The sequence below is a fragment of the Mastigoproctus giganteus genome, chromosome 13 (assembly GCF_048544385.1).
Source record: "Mastigoproctus giganteus isolate SK-2022 chromosome 13, ASM4854438v1, whole genome shotgun sequence".
Taxonomy (NCBI): Eukaryota; Metazoa; Arthropoda; class Arachnida; order Uropygi; family Thelyphonidae; genus Mastigoproctus; species Mastigoproctus giganteus.
The window spans coordinates 148,946,870-148,969,058 of record NC_143587.1 but is presented as its reverse complement, the minus strand read 5'-3'; the positions used below and the strand labels follow the sequence as shown (position 1 = coordinate 148,969,058).

The window sequence follows — 22,189 nt, the reverse complement described above, 5'->3', positions numbered from 1 at the left end:
ACTAAATGAGTATTTTGCATCTGCATTCACCCATGAGGAGTTATTCAGCGAGGGGATTGCCAGAGGTGAGTTGTACTCTGGCAGTGAGTTGGATGATTTTGTAATAACTGAGGGGAAAGTGGAGGAGACATCATTGAAGATAAAGATAAGGAAAGCACCTGGGGTGGACAGGATCTATCCAGTTATATTAACGGAGGCAGCAAAGGAAGTAAGCAAACCTTTAGCCATAATTACGAGAGCTTCCTTGAACTCAGGGACGGTCCTCATGGACTGGAGGTATGCAAATGTATCACCAATTCACAAAGGAGGTTCAAAAGATGACACATCTACAGACCTGTTAGTTTAACTTGTGTTCCAGGGAAAATAATGGAATCACTGGTTAAAGAAGCATTGCAGGATCATGAAGACAAGACAACAGTAATAGTTAAGACACAGCATTGGGTTTGTCAAAGGGAGGTCGTGTCTGACCAATTTGATTGGATACTATCATGTGGTCACAAAGGAACTGGATGCAGGGAATAACTTTGATATCATATATTTGGATCTTAGAAAGGCTTTTGATACTGTTGTACATGGAAGACTGCTGCACAAATTGGAGCAGTGTGGCATTGGAGGCAAATTGCTGCTATGGATAAAGGGATGGGTGAGTGGGAGAACAGAGTGGTAATCAATGGACACTGCTCATTGTGGACTAATGTTATTAGTGGAGTCACTCAGGGTTCAGTGCTGGGTCAATTGTTGTTTTCTGTATTTATAAATGATAGTCATAATGGTATATCACGGTTAATGTCCAAGTTTGCAGATGATACGAAGATTGGCAGGGTTGTTAAGGACACTAATGACAGTACGCTGTTGCAAAAGAATCTAGAAAAGTTGAACAGATGGGCTGAGAGGTGGCAAATGAAGTTTAACATTGACAAATGTAAAGTACTACATATGGGAAGCAGTAACCCCAGAGTAACATATCAACTCTGTGGTACTACACTGACAGTGGTATAAAATGAAAAGGACCTGGGTGTAATTGTGCAGGCAGATATGAAATTTTGTGAGCAGTGTAGACGGTCTGCAAGGGTATCTCAGGGTGTCTTGTCAATGATATACAGGAATTTTTCTAGCAGGGATAAGGAGGTGATTATCCCCTTGTATAAGCAATGGTTAGGCCCTACCTTGAGTACTGTATACAGGTCTGAAGGCCTCATTTTAAGAAGGATGTAGAGCTGTTAGAACAGGTACAGAGAAGGGCAACAAGATTAGTGAATGGAACACAGGGTTGCTCTAACAAAGAAAGTTTTGCAGATTACAGTGTCTGGAGACAAGGCATCTGTGAGGTGATCTGATTGTGGTGTATAAAGGCTTGAATGGTTTGAGCATGCTCAATGCTGATGGGATTCTTCTTCCTCTTGTTTAGAATGAGAGGGCACTTGAGAGAGCATAAATTCAAATTGAGGAAAGACAGTTGTAGGATAGATGTGTGAAAGTTTGCCTTTAGCCAGCAGATTGGTGGAACAGACTTCCATCTTTTGTTATGGAAGTTGATAGCCTAAATAAATTTAAGGCCGAGCTGGATAGGTATTTGGAATTAAAGGAGGGGTGAAATCTGAGCCTTTTTTTTTTTTTTTTTTTTTTTTGGCTGATGCTGCATAAGCTTGCTTTCTTGCATCGTATACCTCTACTAATGCTATATATATATATATATATACACACACACAGAGAATTGGATCTAACAGGCAGAAAATTGAGTAGGGGGTGCCACAAAATAAAATAAATTACTTAAGGGTGCCATTATTAAAAAAAAAAAAGGTCGAAAACTACTCCGCTATACCATTAAGTTATATCCTTGTTAAAAATAACAATTCCTTAACTAAACAAAAAAAAAATAATAATAAATGGCCAACAAGTGATTAGAATCTTTGTAAGAGTAACTTGGCTTACTCTTTCATCTCAAAATTTGTAAATGAGGTTGGCAATAAAGTTTCTAAATATACTGGTGCAATAAAAAGAACACAAATTGAAGGAGCTCAAAAATGGTTTTATTTTTATTCAAAGTAATCAATATCTGATTAAATGCACTTATTACACCATTCAAAAAGATTCTGAAAAGAGTCAGCAAAGGACTCCAAAGAGACACATGGTATTCACTTTGGCAGTTACATTTTTTTTTATGTTCTCAACATTCTGAAATCGCTTTCCTTTAAAGACTATTTTCACTTAATGAGGAAGAAATCCACTGGAGTTATATCAGAAGATTAGGGTGGATGGTTGATCTATATAATGCCATGTTTCATGAGAAATATCTTTGTATCCAGTGCTGAATGGGTGGGAGCATTGCCATGCAACAAGGACCAACTGCCTTTTGCTCAAAATTATGGCTTCACCCAAGAAATACTACATTCATGTACTTATTATTAAGATTATTAAAACACATGTATTTATGTAGAATGCAGCACTGACTCTCTCTCTCGCCCCCTTTCAGGTACAAGTTCCTTAAGAATCACATTATTTGTTGGAAAACATGGTCAGCATCGTCTTGTTCCCAAACTTCTGTAAATGAAACATTTTGGGCTTTGGTGATTTTATGATTTGATGATTTTAAAGTCCACTGCATGCTCTGAAGCTTCATCTTTGGGTTGTACTGAAACATCCAACACTCATCTCTTCACAGCACAGTTGAAGATATGATTTTCTTGAAAAATTATGATTTTCTTGTCATGTGAAGGCTTCATTCAGACAAGAATGAAGCCTTCACATGACAGCACTCTTCATTGCTTCTGTTTATTTGAGGCTGTATGGCACAAATTTGCACAGACCTCCCTTTAACCTAAATCTTCCTGCAGAATTTGCCAAATCATCTTATTCATATCCAACTTATCAGCCACCATTCTGAGAGTCAAACAATGATTTCTTACAACACTATTCCAAACTTCTGAACTCTGTCCTCATTTTAAGAAGTTGAGAGATATCCACTTCTTCGGCCATTGCAAACATCCTCACGTCCATCTTTGAACCATTTATACCATTAAAGCACACTGGTACAACTTAATGTTTCATCACCATAAAGTTTTTAACATTTCATAAATTTCAGTTGCAGACTTTCCCAGTTTAAGCAAAGTTTGATATTCATTCATTGCTCCATTACAAAATCATGACATGGAACATTAATGCTACTAATGCAACTGGTTGATGCTTGCAACCTGCCAACCTACTGGACAATCTCCGTACCACCATCTGTTGGGGGAAGCTTGAACTACAACACACCACTTTTATTTATTTTCAAACTCATCGGATTGGACATGACCACAACAACACCAGTTGGGGAACTTTATCACCACATCTCACATAAATTCTGTTACTTTAAGCTATACAAAACATTATTACAAACCTAAAGTGAAGAAAGAGAAGATATTTTCAATTTCCTTAAAATGATTTTTTTTAAAGTACTTACCAAGCTGTCTCTTCATACGAGGGCACTTATACTTTTTGAACTGTGCAACAGCACTACTCAAAAGTGAAATTATCAGCATCTGAAATCATACAGAATTAAAAAATATGTGAAATTTTTTTTTATGTCCTTGTGATTCTTTCCATGTGAACAGTAAAAAATTTGTGATTTTGTTCTGAATGATGTAAGTAGAAAAAGGAGAATCTGAACTAGTTTTAACTAATGTTAAATTATAAAACATTACCAAATGGAAATTAAAACTTTTGGTAAAATGTTAATGAACACAGTTAATGATAGAATAAAGAATTATTTAAGTTCCAGCATGCTGACAGAATGTCTTTAACAAACTATCTTAGTATATAATAGTGATTAGTATATAATATGGTCAGTACAGTCCGTTCTGCTAAACGTGCATTTTTGCAATGCAAATTTGCTGCAACGTGACTGATATATTAGGGAACAATATGAGCATAACATGATTTTCGCATTGGCACATGCATAATTCTGTTCACAAGTAACACCAGGTGAACACAAACCCAGCACCAAGCTGAACGTAGCAACCTGCGCAGCAATACATACAGGTTCACGAACCTTAAAATATGTCAAATGTGTGAGAGCTATATTTCCCATTTAATGTAGTTGTATTCGTTGGAAAATCACTGTTGCAATTCACTGTATTCTGTATTCACAAGATAACAGGTGATTTTGTAGGCCAACTCAGGTATTCAGGAGATCGCATTTTTCTGCTCGAACAGAAATTTCATGAGGCGGGATAACGCGAACAGAGGAGCATATTTCTGGAAGTCACTACCATAAAACAAAAACAATTTGCAATTCCCGGTTTATTGTATGTTCTTGTTAGTGCAATCTAATTATAAACAGGTAGTAAACTCGATCTTATTGCATTTGCGATAATACCGATAGCTGGAATTCTGTAGGTTTTTATGTTATTATGGTGAAATGTTTTTTTTTTTTTTTTTTTCCCCTTCCATGAAATCTTCAATCCCATAAAAAACATAAATAAATTTTCAGAATCTTCTCTTCTTTCCTATTTTTTAAGCTTCTTATTTTTACTCATTATCACACTTGTGCAATTTGTGCATGCCATGTTTGTTATTATTGATAGCTTATCTTTTTTACTGTTTTAAATTTTACAATAAAAAAAAAAAGTCAGTGAACAGAAATATCAATTAGTATGTATATATTGCAGTGCTATATTTATTGTAATATTTATTTATTAAAACTTTAAGATGTTTAAACCTGTATTAGAAAATTTTATTGGGTTTCTAACTTTTTTTAGTGTTTTACTTACCACACTGACCATTTTTTTTTTGAGTGCTCTGCCCCATCCCTATTTTTCAAATAAGCCTTGTTGTTTTTAATGTGTGAAATACCATAACGCAGAGATTTTTAGGAATACATGTACTGCGTTATAGCAGAACTGACCGTATATAATAACTACATAAAATAATCCTATTTTACCCTTTCAAATAGGATTTGAAAAGGAAAATGTTTACAAGTTGTTTTTTAAAAAATATTCTGTTCACACTCTAACATGACCACACAAATCAGAGGAATTTACAAATACAACAGAAGCGACACAACCCCTCCCATCAAGTTACCAAACAGCCAAAGACAATCATCAGGTTAAATACTTTTAACCTAAAACATTATCAGAATAATACATCTTACTTATGAAACTGAATGTGTACAAATATAAGATGTGTTTTTGTTTTAGATTTTACTAAAGCAGAAGCATCTAAGGTACAGGAGACTAGCACAAGTTTTTTTTTTTTTTTATTTACTTTATTTTTTTTTAATTAGGGGAAGACTACTAAATCAAAGAGCATATGTTAAAATCAGATGAAAATAACTTGAAACTGGATACTTTCAAGTTATTTTTACCACTGAGCCCCTTTACCATTAAGAGGAAAGAGTTTCTCAAGGACCTATTTTAAGGGTAACACTTTTCACCATCAGAATAAATTCAATTTCAATCAGCTACCATCATTGGTTCCTCATGCTCTTTATGTTGCAGCATCTGTCAATCATGCAATATGTGAGTAATTAAAAGCCAGTGCAACCAGCTTAAACCTGGTTGCACTGGCTTTTAAGGCTAAATTTGGGCATTAGTCAATGGGCACAGGGTATTATCATAAAAGAGTGTGTAAGTCCACTGCTGCTATAAGTGAAACCTTCATCTGACCTCATTCTCAAGCTAAATGGAAACTATCCCATTAAATCTGAAATTAAATTCTTGAAGATTATATATTAACAGAAAGTTGACCTTTCTTGTGCATATTTGCTAATTATGTAAAAATGCTCGAAATGCATTAACATCCTCTTTCTTTGAGGTCTGCCAAATGAGGAGTCAATCAAATACGGGGTAAAAAAGGCATCAAATGTATATGCTCAATTGTTGAGAGAGAGACCTTCGATATTAAGCCGCTTAGAATCAATCCCATTAGCTGTTTGTATACTTTGTCTAAAAAAGTGATATAGTTGGCTTCAACTAAGAGTTTAATTAAGTGAAAACACATACGAAGCTTCCTATTAAAGAAATTTTTCGCTTAATTAAACTCTTAGTTGAAGCCAAACTATATCACCTTTCAAGACATAGTAAACAAACAAATTTTTGGTTTGATAATGGGAATGAGTCTAAGAAGCTTAACATCAGAGGTCTATCTCTCAACAACTGAGCATATACATTTGACGCCTTTTTTTACCCTGTATCACATACTATGGGAGGTATTTAGACAATGTTCTTGTTATTACTGATGGTAGTACTATTCAAGACATTTACATTCATTCACCCTAGACTCAATTTTACGCTCGAAAGGGAAAATACGGATATTAAGTCATTAAATTTTATAATTCTTTTAATTTATTGTTTTTTAATTATTTTCAATTTATTATTTTTAACATTAACACAAAATGAGTACAATTAAAATTAATAAATTGAAAATAATTAAAAAAACAATCAAAAAAATCAATTGAACACAATTAAAAAACAATAAAAAATTAAAAGCAGTTTAACACAAATTTTGTACGCATCATATTGAGGTAAATTTCTCTTATTCTCTACAAATATTACTTGTAAAAAAACACAGTTAACAGATAGAAGCAAATTCCAGAGAATGTATATATATACAGGGTGATTCATTACCAGTGCGACAAACTTGCATGAGGTGTAGGGGGCACAAAGACGAATCGGAATCACATAGTATTGCAGGGTCCGAAATGCCTTCATCATGCGGTAGAGAACGTTGAACGGGAGGTCGCATGAACAGCGATCCCACTGGAAGTCAGCATTTGCGAACCGGTTCCTGAGGCAGTAGGATGGACGAGTATTCAAACGTTGAACTGGCCGACATGCACCTCGCATATGGAGCTGCGGACTGTAATGGGTGCACTGCACTGCGCTTGTACCAGGAATGTTTCCCGCACAGGCGTGCTCCTCGTCATACGATTTTCGCACGTGTGCACAGAAGGTTACGTGAGACTGGTTGTTTCATGAGAGGTACCATGAATCAAGAGCGAACGACGAGGATGCCAGACAATGAGGAGAATGTCCTACATCTTGCAGAAGGCAATCCGAGTACGAGTACTCGAGCGATAGGCCAACGATTGAGTATTTCCCAATCCACTGTATGGAGGATACTGTCAACAAACCATATGAGTTCATACCATCTGCAACATGTCCAATCATTGGAGCCTGCAGATTATCCACTCCGGAGAACTTTTGCTACTTGGTTTCTTCAACAGAAACGGTTTGCAAATGCTGACTTCCAGCAGGATCGCTGTTCACGCGACCTCCCGTTCAACGTCCTCTACTGCATGATGAAGGCATTTCGGACCCCGCAATGCTATGTGATTCCGATTCGTCTTTGTGCCCCCTACACCTCCTGCAAGTTTGTCGCACTGGTAGTGAATCACCCTGTATATATACAGAAGCAACTTGTTTGATACAGCACTGATAGAACTTGCAAAACATACATATTTCTTGAAAAAAATAGTACACACACACGTACTCAAAAATGAGTTAATGACATGAAACTGACCAGTGTCAGCCCAATGTATCAAATAATATATGCATAACTATTGCATCTTTTCTTGATGAACTTGTATTATACAAGGTCGATAATCACTGGACTAAATAAACTTTAAATAAATAAAAAATGGACACTTACAGGATAAAAATACTTACAGAATGATCAACTTCATTGGCTTCCTTATACTGAAGAGCTTTTATCCCTTCTTCTTCCTTATAAGACTCTGAAGATTCTAAATCTTTCAATAAACAGAAAAAAAAAAGTTTAATATATATATATATATATATATATAAATAGCAACAGTTGCTGTGCACTGCTCATACTGCCCTCTATAATCAAATTATTTTCTATTTTATTTCTCTTTCTTTGGCAGCAGTCTGGTTTTTTTAGTGCATTAGGACCTCCATGGTGTATATTATTGCTTCAGTGAGCTGGCATTTGAGCAAGTGTAAGTCATCTGCTGCCATAATTTGCATTACAATCAAAATTCAATAATATTCGCGGCTGTTGTGTCCAGAGCCCTCTGATGAGATTGGATACAATGGTTGTCTATTATTTGTTCCTTCTTTTGTAGTTGGTATATTGTAACTTATTTGTGATATTTCACACTGTTTTGGCATTGGAGGGATGAGGTGGCACTAGATTTATTATTTCTTAAATTTCTTAAATATTAAAATGCCTTTTAATATTTCCAACATTTTTAGATACATAATCCTTCCACTCTCCTTTTCTACTTCTGCCCTTGTTTATTTATTTGTTTCTTTGCTTTTTTACATTTTGGCACTACAGGCCTGATGTAGCCGAGTGTTCAGAAGCAAGATTGCAGTAGTACGCGCTCTTTGAGTGGACCAGGGTTCAAGCCCGTGACTGCTAAATACAGAGTTTGTTTAGATGATTTATTGGAAACTCCACTGACCTGGTGGTCGTGTCAGAGTACAAACAAGAACTTATTACATATACTTATCACACACTGTATATTATATGACATTTTGTTGGATATGCATAAGCAGCCATTATGTCTACAGGCATATATTTATTTCTACTCGTCTTCATAATAGTTTTACTGTTTATATATACAGGCATGTAAAAAAATTATATGATATGAATAGAATGCATTATAGCATAAATCTCTGTACCATTACCAGGGTTCCACAGCAGTGGTTTCATCCTTTCAATTTGATAGCACAGTACATTTTCTGTAGTCTGCTGCACACCTATTGCCCTCCTCACATCTTTCTCTTAAGTACTTGACACTAATTATAAATCTCATATTTGTTTAAAATTTTTTTATACAATTTAACACTCTTGTGAGCATGCATGTAAATTTATGTTTTCATTGTTCTGCTGACAGAACCTTAAAAACCATGGCTGTGCTTTGCAACAATCCTGAACAGAGAGAGTGCAAAGCCCATGGGCAGAATTTTTCTCAGCATGATCTGAACTTGTTAACAGGGATGGGATACACTTAAATGGAAAGGATGCAAAAATATTTGCCCATGCTATTGAGGCAGTGTTAGATGTATTCAAAAACTGCTATCTAGGGGAGATACACAGACTAATAGCCGACCGGGCTAGCCAGGTGGGTAAAGTGCCTGCCTGGCAACCCAAAGGTCGCGGGTTCGATTCCCGCCTCGGGCTTGGATCAAAGTACTGCAAAAACCTTGGGAGGTGCACTATGGCCACAGAAGCCGATGCGCCAACAACTACCAAACAAAAAAAAAAAAAAAAAACACAGACTAATAGAAATTGCAGGTAGTGCAAAAATCACAAGTGTATGTGATTTCTGCACTGCTTCCATTAGGATATGCAGTAACCTGGAAAGTAAGGTGTTGGGTTTTCATGACCTGCTTGGGATCGTCATGGAACAAGCATATACATGGGTTGTATTAGTGCTAAAAAATGCAAAAACACTAATGCTAGAAGCATAGAAAATAAATTCAATGAATTCGAAGTACTGGTTAAGTCATCAAATGCAGACATTATAGGGATATCAAGAACTTAGTTTTGCCAAACATAAGTGATGCAAAATTTGAATATGGGAGTACATTGTGTAGAGAAAGGACAAAGCATTCAAAGTATTTTTCTTTTTCATGTGGTCTCCAGGGTTCCTATATGCTGCAGTTTCATCTGTAAGGCATGTGCCAAAGCCAGTGGGAGGTATGTGAGGGTGTGGGTGTGTTGTGGGTGTGTCTGTTGAATGCTGGCACCTGCCAACTTTGTGGCCAGGGGTGAGAGATGCCTGGTCCCCCACCTCTGAACACACGCATCCATGTGGCAAAGGATATGCCCTTTACACATGGATGTGTGCCAGGGACTGTACACTAGAAAGCCAAGGGTACTTTTGGGAACTGAAACAGGAATAAGTGGGAGAAGTAGGGAAGAAAGGGAGAGGGAAAGGAAAAAGAGGATAGAAAGTTGAGAAGGAAGAGACTTCCCTGGAAAATGAAAATTAGATGTTTAGAAAAGGTAACAGAAAAGTAGTGTGCAGAAAGGACAAACAGGACAGGAGGGGAAGAGGAGTTATGCTTAGTTCAGAAATACATATCTAAGGCAATGCATCCAGTTGACATGGGCAGCCAGCGCAATGCTGAGTCAGTTTGGTGTGATATAAGTATTGGAAAAACAAAAATGAGAATAGGAATATTTATAGGCTAAATGACTGTGAGGAATATAACAAACAAGACAGAAAAATGGAGCAGACCAACAAATCAGAATGTCTTATAATGGAGAGTTTCATTCCAGACTGGTCTTTGTGGTTGGACACACACACAGTATTTTTGAAGATTTACTGGATGATTGTTTTCTACACCAGAATGTTAGAGAGCAATAAGAGAAAGAAATATTCTTGATCTGGCCATCAGCAGCAATCTCCTTGCATTAAGAATCTGCAGATAAAAGAATTGCTAGGTGGAAGTGATCACAGTGTATTTATGTGAGACTTACTTAAAGATGTAACTAATGTCAAGGTCAAAGGGAACTGCTTTTGCTTTCATAAAGGCAACTACAGTGGTCTCAGACAGTGTTTAATTCTATGCAGTGAGATCACCTGATGTCATCAACAGCAAACTCTAAATTCAGGGGTGTAATCATAGAAGCTACTAGGCTTTTTATACCAACTAAGAGCTAGTTTTCGAGGCTGGGGAAAATGCATGAGATGCATATAAATTATTAAGTGATACAGAAGCCAATGCTAGTATACACTAGCCTGCAATGAAGTAACAAATGAGGTTAGGCAAGCTACGGCAGATTAGGAGAAGGCTTTGGCAAAGTATGCAAAGAAAACCAGCAAAGAATTCTTTGTTTAAAGAAAGAAGAGATGAATCACATTGGCCCACTTGATATCAATGGTTTAGTTATTTATGACCCTGCTAAGGTTGCTGATCAACTTAGTAGATATTTTTTATCTACATTCACATGTGACGAATTTTTAGGGATGGAGAAACCAGAAGTTCATCAAATTCCAATGTGGAGTTAAATGATTTTGTGATAACTGAGAAGTGGAAGAAAAATTGAAGTTAAATATAAAAAAAACACCTGAGATCAATCAAATTATATTAAAGGAGGCAGAAAAGGATGTAATCAAACCTTTAGCCATATTTATGAGAGCATACTTGGATTCAGGGAAGGTCCTTATGGACTTTATGGACTGGATATGTGCAAATGTACCCCCAATTCACAAGGGGAAATCAAAGGGTGACATGAAGAATTACAGACCTGTTAGCCTGATTTCTGCTGCAGAAAAAATAATGAAGTTGCTTGTTATGGAATTACCACATGACCATCCAGACAGGAATGCAGTTATACTGCAGTCACACAATGGATTTCTTAAAAGTAAATCTTGTCTGACCAATCTGATTGGATACTATAATACAGAAAGAAAAGAACCGGATGCAAAAAATAATTTTTAAATCATATACAGGCATACCTCGGTTAACGTTACCTCTGATAACGAAGCTTCGATATAACAAAGTCGGCAATTTCAAGCCCCATTTAACATAAAAAAAAATATATTCCAGTTCAATCACCTGAAATCTAAACAAACTGAAGAAATTACGGAAACCTTTGGGGCTTCTCGTGGTTGGTTCGAGAAATTTAAAAAACGGGCCAGGATTCATAGTGTAAAATTAACAGGAGAAGCTGCAAATAAGTTTCCAGAAAAACTAAAGGAAATCATTGAACGTCAAAATTTTCCAAATTTGGTGTTCAATGTTGATGAAAGCGGTTTGTTCTGGAAACGGCTACCAACAAAAAGCTTCATTTCTATTGAAGAAAAATCAGCTGCTGGGTTCAAAGCAGCCAAAGACCGTTTAACGTTACTCTTTGGATCAAATGCCTCTGGCAATTATAAATTAAAATTGTTATTAGTTTACCATTCAGAAAATCCGAGGGCGTTAAAAGGTAACATAAAAATGAATTTACCTGTAATATGGAAAGCATACAGAAAAGCGTGGGTTACCAAGGAGTTATTTACTGATTGGTTTGTTAACCACTTTTGTCCTGAAGTAAAACGGTATTGTCAAAAAAAACAACTTTGAAGAAAAAGCTCTTTTGTTGTTAGACAATGCTCCGGGACGTCCTACTGATCTTAACACGTTGGACACATGCATTCCTGTCAAAGTTGTGTTTCTTCCAGCAAACACAACTTCCCTGATTCAACCATTGGATCAGGGAGTAATAGCATCATTTAAAGATTATTATCTGCGTCGAACATTAAGCAGTTTAACTGAACTAGAGGATAAAGAGGAAATGACAGTTAAAACTTTTTGGAAAAACTACACCATTAAAAACGCAATTGAAAACATTGATAATTCTTAGAAATCACTAAGAAATGCTTAAATGGAGTGTGGCACAAAATATGGCCAGAAGTTGTACTAGAAGAAGAAAATAACATCCAAGAAATTAGAAATGAAGTTATCCAGATGGCTCAATCAATAGGTTTCGAAAATGTCGATGAAGAGGATGTTAGAAATTTATTGAATGCAGAAGATGATGGTTTTTCAGTGGAAGATTTAGAAAACCTTGTTAGCAACGAAGACAAAGATAATGAAGACGAGGTTAAAGAAGTTCCTGCCGAAAAAGTGTTAACAACCAAAGATTTAAAAAGGTGCTTAAATGACATTGAAAACGTTTTAAATTTTTTTAGTGAAAATGATCCTGATTTAGGAAGAAGTGTTATTGTTAAGTGATCAGTGTTAAATGCAATAACTCCATATAGGCAATTGTTAAATGAAAGAGAAAAAGAGCATAAACAACAACTTTAGACTCGTATTTTAAAATGTGATTTCACTTTATATGTAAGTTGACTGTTTATTTAATAAAACTTTTCTTTGTTCGAAAAAAAAGCTTTTCATTTTCTTTACGTAGGAACGTATCCCTATTCTGGCCATAGTATTTTTACCTCTGAAAACGAAGTTTCGCTTAACGAAGTAATTTCGTGGAACGCATCCTATTCGTTATTCGAGGTATGCCTGTACAAAGTAAAAGTAAAAAGTATTTTAAATATAAGCAGCAGTATTTTATATCGCATATAAAATACTGCTGCACAAACTGGAACAGTATGGCATTAATGGTAAGTTACTGCCATGTATAAATGTATTATTCAGTGGAAGAAGACAGATTGGTTATTCAATGGGTACTGTTCTTCTTAGAGTAACATTATTTGTGCATTCCACCCCCTCCAGAGTTCACTGCTGAATCATTTTTATTTTCTATATTTATCATTGATACTTATAAAGTCATATTGGGCTTAATATCTAAGAATGACATGCTTTTAGCATGCTTAGACATAAAATGATATGATACAATTTCATTGTATCATATCATCTTATGATATGATACAATTAGATAGTATGAATCAGAGCTGTAATACTCAATATGTTCTACGTTGATAATAATATTAGTAAATTAATAAGAGGAGTTTACCTCAATATAGTACGTGGAACACTTCCATATGATACCCTCCAGAAATTAAAACGGAAAAAACGAAAAAATCGACAACTTACCGGTACATTAAAGTAAAATGTAAATAATTAAAGTAAAATATAAATAATTAAATAATCAATTTAACACAATTCAAAATCAATTCAAAACAATTAAAATTCAAATTAACGCAATTAAAAGAATCTAACGAAAATATTCAAAACGATTTTTCTTCCTTTCTTCAAAAATCAAACGATTCAAAAATCGTTTTGAATATTTTCGTTAGATTCTTTTAATTGCGTTAATTTGAATTTTAATTGTTTTGAATTGATTTTGAATTGTGTTAAATTGATTATTTAATTATTTATATTTTACTTTAATTATTTACATTTTACTTTACTGTACCGGTAAGTTGTCGATTTTTTCGTTTTTTCCGTTTTAATTTCTGGAGGGTATCATACGGAAGTGTTCCACGTACTATATTGAGGTAAACTCCTCTTATTAATTTACTGATATGATACAATGAAAGGGAGTTTATACGGTATTTTTCACAAGAAGGTCCTCTCCTATATTGCAGTGATATCGCTGGTTTAATAAGTGCCATCATGTGTTCCTAGTGAATGGAGACTATTTATAGACTCTTCTAAGACTAGTTTAAAAGGTGTATAATGGAGATAAAGTACATATCTGTGCCAGTTGCTCATTCAGTCTACTTAAAAGAAACTTATGACAATCTAAAGTTGCTTCTGGAGAAAATTAAATATCAAGATCACGAATGGCAACTATGTGGAGATTTAAAAGTGTTATGTATGTTGTTGGGGCAACAGGGTGGGTACACTAAAATGCCATGCTTTATTTGTGAATGGGATAGCAGAGCTAAAGTGCTGCATTGGACAAAGAAGCAATGGCCTTAGAGGCACAATCTTACACCGGAGTCAAAAAAAAATATATTGTGCACGAAAGTTTGGTGAAGCCAGATAAAATACTTTTACCTCCACTGCATATCAAGTTAGGCATAATGAAGAAATTTGTTAAAGCACTGAATAAGGATAGCAACTGCTTTAAGTACCTTTGCAGTAAATTTCCCGGTTTTTCTGATGCAAAACTTAAGGAGGGTATCTTCACTGGTCCCCAAATTAGAAAATTGGTTTTAGACAGTCAGTTTGAAACTACTATGACTGACGTTGGAAGGGAAGCCTGGATTGCTTTTAAAAGTGTAACAGAAAACTTTCTAGAAAATCATAAATCACAGGATTAAGAGAAATTGTTCAAAATATACTCGAAAAGTTGCAATTTAGGTTGCAATATGAGCATCAAAATTCACTTTTTGCATGCCCATTTTGATTTTTTTCCCCAAAAATCTTGCACAGATGAGCGAAGAATAAAGGGAGAGATTCCATCAGGACAAAGGAAATGGAACAGAGGTACCAGGGAAGGTGGAATACAAGCATGATGGGTGACTACAGCTGGTGTTTAAAAAGAGAGAAACCTAGCACTGTACATAAAAGAAAAACGATTAAACGTTCTTTTCAAACAAAGAGACAAAAGTCTGATTAATGAAAGTTTCAGAATTTTGATTAATACTTGTTAGTATTTACATATTTTTTGATAAATGAAAATGTAATCCTATCAATTTGTCATTACTAAATACAATAAAGTTATATACTTTCGTAAAAAAACAATACATTTTCATTTCTTAAACTGTGATGTATCTGGATGTGATAGAAAAAAATCTAAGTCATATTTGAAATCACCGCAACATATTTTGGCCGTAGGACCTGTTGAAATTCAAATCCCAGTGAACAAACTTAAATTTGTAAACTAGTGTAATTTTTATAAAGATGTATAAAGAATCTAGATGTGGTCATTGTCAGAGACATTTCTTGCTACTTTATCTGCATGCCCATTTCCTGGTATACCAATGTGCCCAGGGATCCAAAGAACATGTTTGTTATGTTTTGTTATTTGGTTTTTAGGAGCATTAGCAACTAAGGCCATATTGCTCCGGGATATGCGGTGGTCATTCCCTGACCTTTCCACATCCTCCGTATTTGGTGGTGACGGGCTCGAACTCCGGTCTAATCAAGAAGCATGTGCTACGCACTGCTGCTCCTTCCCACCTGGCTACGGAGGCGCCGCCAAAGAACATGATGGTCTGTTTATTGTTATTGAGTTGCAATATTTAAGGTCTTATTTGTTTTGCGAATGGATGCAAAGGATATGAAAATTGTTTAGGAAGACTATCACTGCACTCAGAGTCCATGTAGTCTATTGTGGTCTTTGGATTGAAATCATTAGTAAGAAAGGTAAAAGCCATCTAATGGCATAGTTTTGCAGTGAACGCACTACATTCCTATGGTAATGAGACAGACTGTTAATGGTGGGACCACAGCCGTTGCAATTTTAGAACCATCAGTATAAATTTGCAGAGTTCGTGCATTTGTCAAGGCATGGGTTACATGTAGTTTCTGAAAGGTTTGACTGTCCAGAGATTGTTCCCCCCCCACCAATGAAGGAAGCAGTTACTACAGGAGGATAACCGCATTTTCCAAGGAAGTTGTACAATTTCTGTGTAATGATGAGCATTGGTCACATACATGCATATTCCACTGCTGAATTAGCTCTTGTAGGCAGATTCCTGTACATTTCTTTTTTTTTTGCTGAATTAGCTCTTGTAGGCAGATTCCTGTACATTTCTTTTTTTTGCTGAATCAGCTCTATTAGGCAGATTCCTGTACATTTCTTTTCATGAGGTTTATTTCTAAAAAGATTTACTCATTGAGGATCATAGAGGCATGAACAGATAGGATGAGAAAGAAGGCTATGTATTTTAACCATAAGGCTTCTATATACAGGGTGATTCACTACCAGTGCGACAAACTTGCAGGAGGTGTAGGGGGCACAGAGACGAATCGGAATCACATAGCATTGCAGGGTCCGAAATACCTTCGTCATGCGGTAGAGGACGTTGAACGGGAGGTCGCGTGAACAGCGATCCTGCTGGAAGTCAGCATTTGCGAACCGTTTCTGTTGAAGAAACCAAGTAGCAAAAGTCCTCCGGAGTGGATAATCTGCAGGCTCCAATGATTGGATGCGTTGCAGATGGTATGAACTCATTTGGTTTGTTGATAGTATCCGCCATACAGTGGATTGGGAAATACCCAATCGTTGGTCTATCGCTCGAGTACTCGTACTCGGATTGCCTTCTGCAAGATGTAGGACATTCTCCTCATTGTCTGGCGTCCCCTTCGTTCGCTCTTGATTCAGGGTACCTCTCGTGAAACAACCAGTCTCACATAACCTTCTGTGCACACGTGCGAAAATCGCATGATGAGGAGCACGCCTGTGCAGGAAACGTTCCTGGTACAAGCGCAGTCCATTACAGTCCGCAGCTCCATACGCAAGGGGCATGTCGGCCAGTTCAATGTTTGCATACTCGTCCATCCTACTGCCTCGGGAACCGGTTTGCAAATGCTGACTTCCAGCGGGATCGCTGTTCACGCGACCTCCCGTTCAACGTCGTCTACTGCATGGCGAAGGCATTTCGGACCTTGCAATGCTATGTGATTCCGATTTGTCTTTGTGCCCCCTACACCTCCTGCAAGTTTGTCGCACTGGTAGTGAATCACCCTGTATATAGGCACTGGACTGGCGATGTCCTGAATGCCAAGAGCAATCCTGAGCACACTATGTTGTACTCTGTTAACTTGTCTGAACCCAGAGACAAGCCAACAGAGTCTTTCAAGAAGAGTCATAAACTGGGGCTCCATAATTTAATCAAGATCTGATCAAAGCTCAGTATAGGTGGAAGAGGATATAGTGATCAGCTCCCCATGTCACAGATGACATACCTAAGCAAGTTCAGCTTTTTCATCCAGAGAGTTTGTGTAGTACAGTAAACTTTCAGAATAACGACACCTTCAGGGATTCAAGGTGCTGTTATTTCAATTTTTCCATTATCTAGAAAGTTTTATTTTTAATATACTTAATGCAGAAATAATGAGGCTAAACAAGAAATAGAGATATTAAGAATGCAATTTTATTAACTGCACATAAAAAACAAACACGTTGATGATTCAATGTTATATTTTGTCATTAATACATTTCTGCTTATATCCCTTTCCATTTTCTTTGTTATATCAAGTTATCTTGATATAACCTGATATAATAAAATTATCTTGTTAAGTTATCTTGATAGAACAGAGATAGCACAGTGGTATTGTCACCATCCTCCTCACATTGGATGGAAAAGACCGGGCTTGAACAAAGCCCATAAAAGTTCCTCCCGTCGATGATGCAAGGAACTTTTATGGGCTTTTTTCACTCTGTGGCTGAGTTTTGGTCTCAGGCATAGATAGCAAGGTTTTTCCCCACAGAAACTGCGGTTTTTTTGTCCAGCAAAATAGGCAAATCGACTAGAGAACACATGCAATTTACAGACATAATACCCATGGGTATATGAATTAACTTTCCAGGCGATCCTAATATAATAGTTTGGATTATATCAAGTTTATCGCTAAGCATTAATGTTGTTCTTCTTTTCTTCTCTGTATGAGGTTGATTAACTTTAGGAACCATAGTGAGGGTTTTTTAATTTAAAATAAATGTAAAACAGCATGTAAAACAAATAAATGTAAATGTAAAAAATAAATGTATAATTCATGATATCAATACAAAATTAACTTTCAAAATGGCAAATGTACACAAATACAGTAATCACGCTGACTTGCCATTTTCTATTTTCGGCACTGAAAAACATCTGCACTGTATGTAAACATCCAATCTCAATGTGTCATTAGCTCGAATGTTCCATTATTGGGATGCCGTTATTTTGACAGTCTATGGTATATGTTTCTGGAATGTCAATTTGGTGTCAAATGTTACACCTAACAATCGGATATTGTTGATGAGGATATCAGTTGAGTTTCCAGTAATATTTTGATTCTGGATGTAGGTGACTTTTTGCAAAAGTGAATGGCTATAGTTTTTGAAGGTGATAAACAATATCATTTTGTGAAAATGCTATTTTGTTTACTGTGAGCTGCTGTTGTCTTTAATTGGAATGCATATTCTGTAAATGGCAAGATATGGTAAAGTCGTCAGCATAAAGGTAGATGTCTATGTTACCTGGAATGTTATGTGCTAAACTGTTTATTCTAATAGCAAAGAGTATAGCACTGGGCATAAATCCTTATGATACACCTTTTTCTCTTTGGACAATAGATGAAAAAACAGCATTACAATAACTCACTTGAAAAGTTCTATTTTCTATGGCATACAAATCTTGAATGCCATAGCGCCAGGTGGCGTCAAATGCTTTCTCAATATCTAGGCATACCGTAACAAGGTGTTCTTTTCGGATAAAGGCGTTCTTGTATGTTACACTCAGCTTTCACCATAACATCCAAAATGAATCAGTTTTTGCAGAAGCCATATTGATGATTGAGTGAGATTCAATTAACATATGAGTCTACTGAATATCATCTTTTCTAATGTCTTGCCCAAGTAGCTAGTAAGGAATATCAGTCTATAGTTGCATGCATTTGTCTGATCTTTTCTAGGTTTAGGGAAAGCACTGTTGAATGACATTATGAAATAGGATAATAGTTTTTGGAGAAGATCTGAATCAGAAAAAGCAAGGGAGTTTAGGGCCATTTTGTCTAGGTGCTGCAGCATAAAGTAATAAATCTTATCAGGACTTGATGCCCCATTTGTTGATTTGTTTATAGCATCCTGGAACTTAAACATTGTAAAGGATTAATTATATGGAAGTGAAATTTAATTTGCATTGCCCAGCCTTACTTTTCTGGAACTGAAAATATGGTTCATATACAGATATATCTGAGCTTTGTGCAAAATTTCCTGCCAGAGCATTATCTATTTCGACTGAAGATGATAAATCTTGCCATTCCATCTCAGTATTGACAAGGATGGGGTGGAAATCTACCATTTAGTTTTTTTTATTTTGTTCCAGATTGTTCATATTCTTTGTTAAAGTAGAACTGAATCCAACAATCTTTTTTAGCCTTTTTTCTTACAAACTGTGCCTTTGATTTAAGTTTTTTGAAATTTCTAAGGTTCTCAGTTGTTGGGTGCTTATGAAACAGGTTCTATGCCCAGTTTTACTCTTTTTTTGGCAAGTCAGCATGCATCATTCCACCACTGATTAGCATGTTTAAACAGACCAGTATAGATTTTGGATATGGGATTGGTTGCAGCAGTCAGAATCTGCATTGTGATGTGTTATTTGGCACTGCCAATGGATTGGAACTTGATGATTTGAAATCATCAAATGAGATATTCAAAGCAAATAAGTCCCAATGGATTTGTTAAAGAGAGATAATATCTCACCAATCTGATTAGCAACTAGCAGGATATTACAAAGGAACTTTATACAAAGAATAATTTTGATATCAAATACTAGATTTCAGTGAAGCATTTCAATATTGTACTACATGTATGACTGTTGCATAAATTGAAGCAATGCTGCATTACAGGCAGTCTGCTACTATGGATAAAGGAATTGTTAAATCGTAGGAAACAAAGAGTGGTTATAAATAGCCACTGCTTTTCATGGAGTAATGTGATGAGTAGGTGTCCACATGGAGTCAATGTTTGGTTCCATAATGTTTATAATATTTATTAATGATATTATATATGTTTCAAGTTTGATGTCTAAGTGTGCTGATGATACAAAGGCGAGGCACAATGGTTAACAACAGGAATCATGGTATGGGAGTTAGAAGATCTGTAAAACAGCAACTGAGGTTTAAAAGCGATAAATAACAGTGAAAATGGCAACTGATGTTTAACAGTGACAAATGCAAGATACTGCATTTGAATAGCAGTAATCCCAGAATATTACATTGGGGTGATACCAAAACATAACTGAGTTTGAAAGAGATCTAAGGGTAATTGTACAGCCTGACATGAATTATGAACAGTGCAAATAAGCTGTTCTAGCAGCCTGTTTGCACTGCTCACAATAATAGTATATAAACTTTGCCAGCAGGAACAAGAATTGATTATCCCATTGTATAAGGCAATGGTTAGGCCAATCTGAAATACTGCATAAAAGTTTGGAAACTTCATTTTGGTAAGGACATAGATCTGCTGGAAAGGATGCAGAAAAGAGAATAAGATTAGTTGGAAGCACAAAAGGATATTCCTACCAAGAAAAACTAGGTTTTTGTAAAATGAAGTCTAAAAAACTAGGCATCTGCATGGTGACTTAACTGAAGGGTATAAGATTTTTAAAGGGTTAAATAAACTAAATGCTGATAACATCATAAATTGGAAAAAGGTGGTTGAAGAATTTTCTTTCAGCCAGAGCAATCAGTTGTTGGAATAAATTTCCATCCTAACGAAGAAATGGGTAGCGTGAATAAGGAAGGTTTAGATATATTATTAGAATGAATATGGAAATGTAGGGTGGTTTTTTTTTGTGCCATAAAAGCTTTACTTCCATGCATCATGTTGCTAATACCAACACTATGATAAAAAATTATGTTACAGTTATTATAAAATCCCATTGACATTATTATTAATTTATAGATTATACACTTAATAAAAAACTTCTAATATTAACTATACTCCTTCTTCCAGTCACATAGCTCCCTGAGGAGTTGTTGTTAAACAGCTCCTCAGGGAGGTGTTTAACAAGAAGGACCAACAAATTCCTTCAACTGCATCAATCATGTGCTCTATGAATGCAAGCTGTTGTTATTTTTTAGGAGCATTAGCAACTAAAGCCATATTGCTCCATGGAGATGCGGTGGTCATTCCCTGACCTTTCCGCATCCTCTGCATTTGGTGGTCACAGGCTCGAACCCCGCTTTAATCAAAAAGCATGTGCTACGCACTGCTGCTCCTGCCCACCTGGCTACAGAGGCACCTATGTACTCTACAAGTGACATCACAAAGTGTCATGCCCGGAAATTCACTGATCCCATCCTTCCACCTATTTGCAGGTCTTCCTTTGCACCTCTTCCCCTTGATTTTTACTTCCATTGTATTCTTCAACAGAAAGTTTTCCTTTCTTACTATATGACCAAAAAAATTTGAGTTTTCTTTTGCTGATGCTATGAAGAAGAATTTTAGACCTGCCAATTTTATTCAATACCCACTCATTTGCATAATGATTTCTTGCTTGCACCAACCAAGTGAAAAGAACTTAATTAGTGAGAGAGTAAACACAGTAACACATAAAAAACTGACACAAGGCACATATATTTATGAGATAACATATATTAAATTTAGCAAATAGATATCAACCCTGCTTCTCCTTCTCCCCTCCCCCTCTTCCATGACCTCACAGGCTTACATACTCAAAGGTCAGCTACAGCACATAAAAACCGCTTGCCAGTGCTCAATTAGTTGAAAAAGGTTATATACAGTAGCCGAAAGCGTCTGTATTTGCTAATTTTAATATATGTTATCTCCTAAATATCTGTGCTTTGTGTCAGTTTTTTGTGTTACTGTGTTTACTCTCTTTCTTACTAATTAAGTTCTTTTCACTTGGTCGGTACAAGCATATCAAAACATCCTTTTTTGGGACCAGATCAAGAGCTGATTGGTTTGCGGGGTATCACCCCGCAAACCAATGACGTGCACAACTCCAGATACTGGAAGGCAGTACTGTAACGAGTGCATGCTACTGTACTGAGGTAATCCTTCCCCACGTGCATCTATTCCAAGGTTCCATTGGCCCTGAGTTCGTGTTTATGGATGATAACGCCACACCCCATCGTACTGCTGCTGTAATATGCTTTTGAAAAGT

The 22,189-nt window shown here is 36.1% G+C and overlaps 1 protein-coding gene across 3 annotated transcripts in view; it reads right to left on the bottom strand.

Annotated features, from left to right (window-relative positions):
* The window catches only part of LOC150076514 (trafficking protein particle complex subunit 11-like), a gene marked incomplete at its 3' end in the record, with an annotated part of 510,629 nt that overhangs the window by 227,790 nt on the left and 260,650 nt on the right, over positions 1 to 22,189 (bottom strand). For all 3 annotated transcript variants that reach the window (XM_090388020.1, XM_090388018.1, XM_090388019.1), the window contains 2 exon segments: positions 3,443 to 3,521; positions 7,647 to 7,729. In XM_090388020.1, coding sequence (XP_090244146.1) covers positions 3,443 to 3,521; positions 7,647 to 7,729 — 162 coding nt within the window.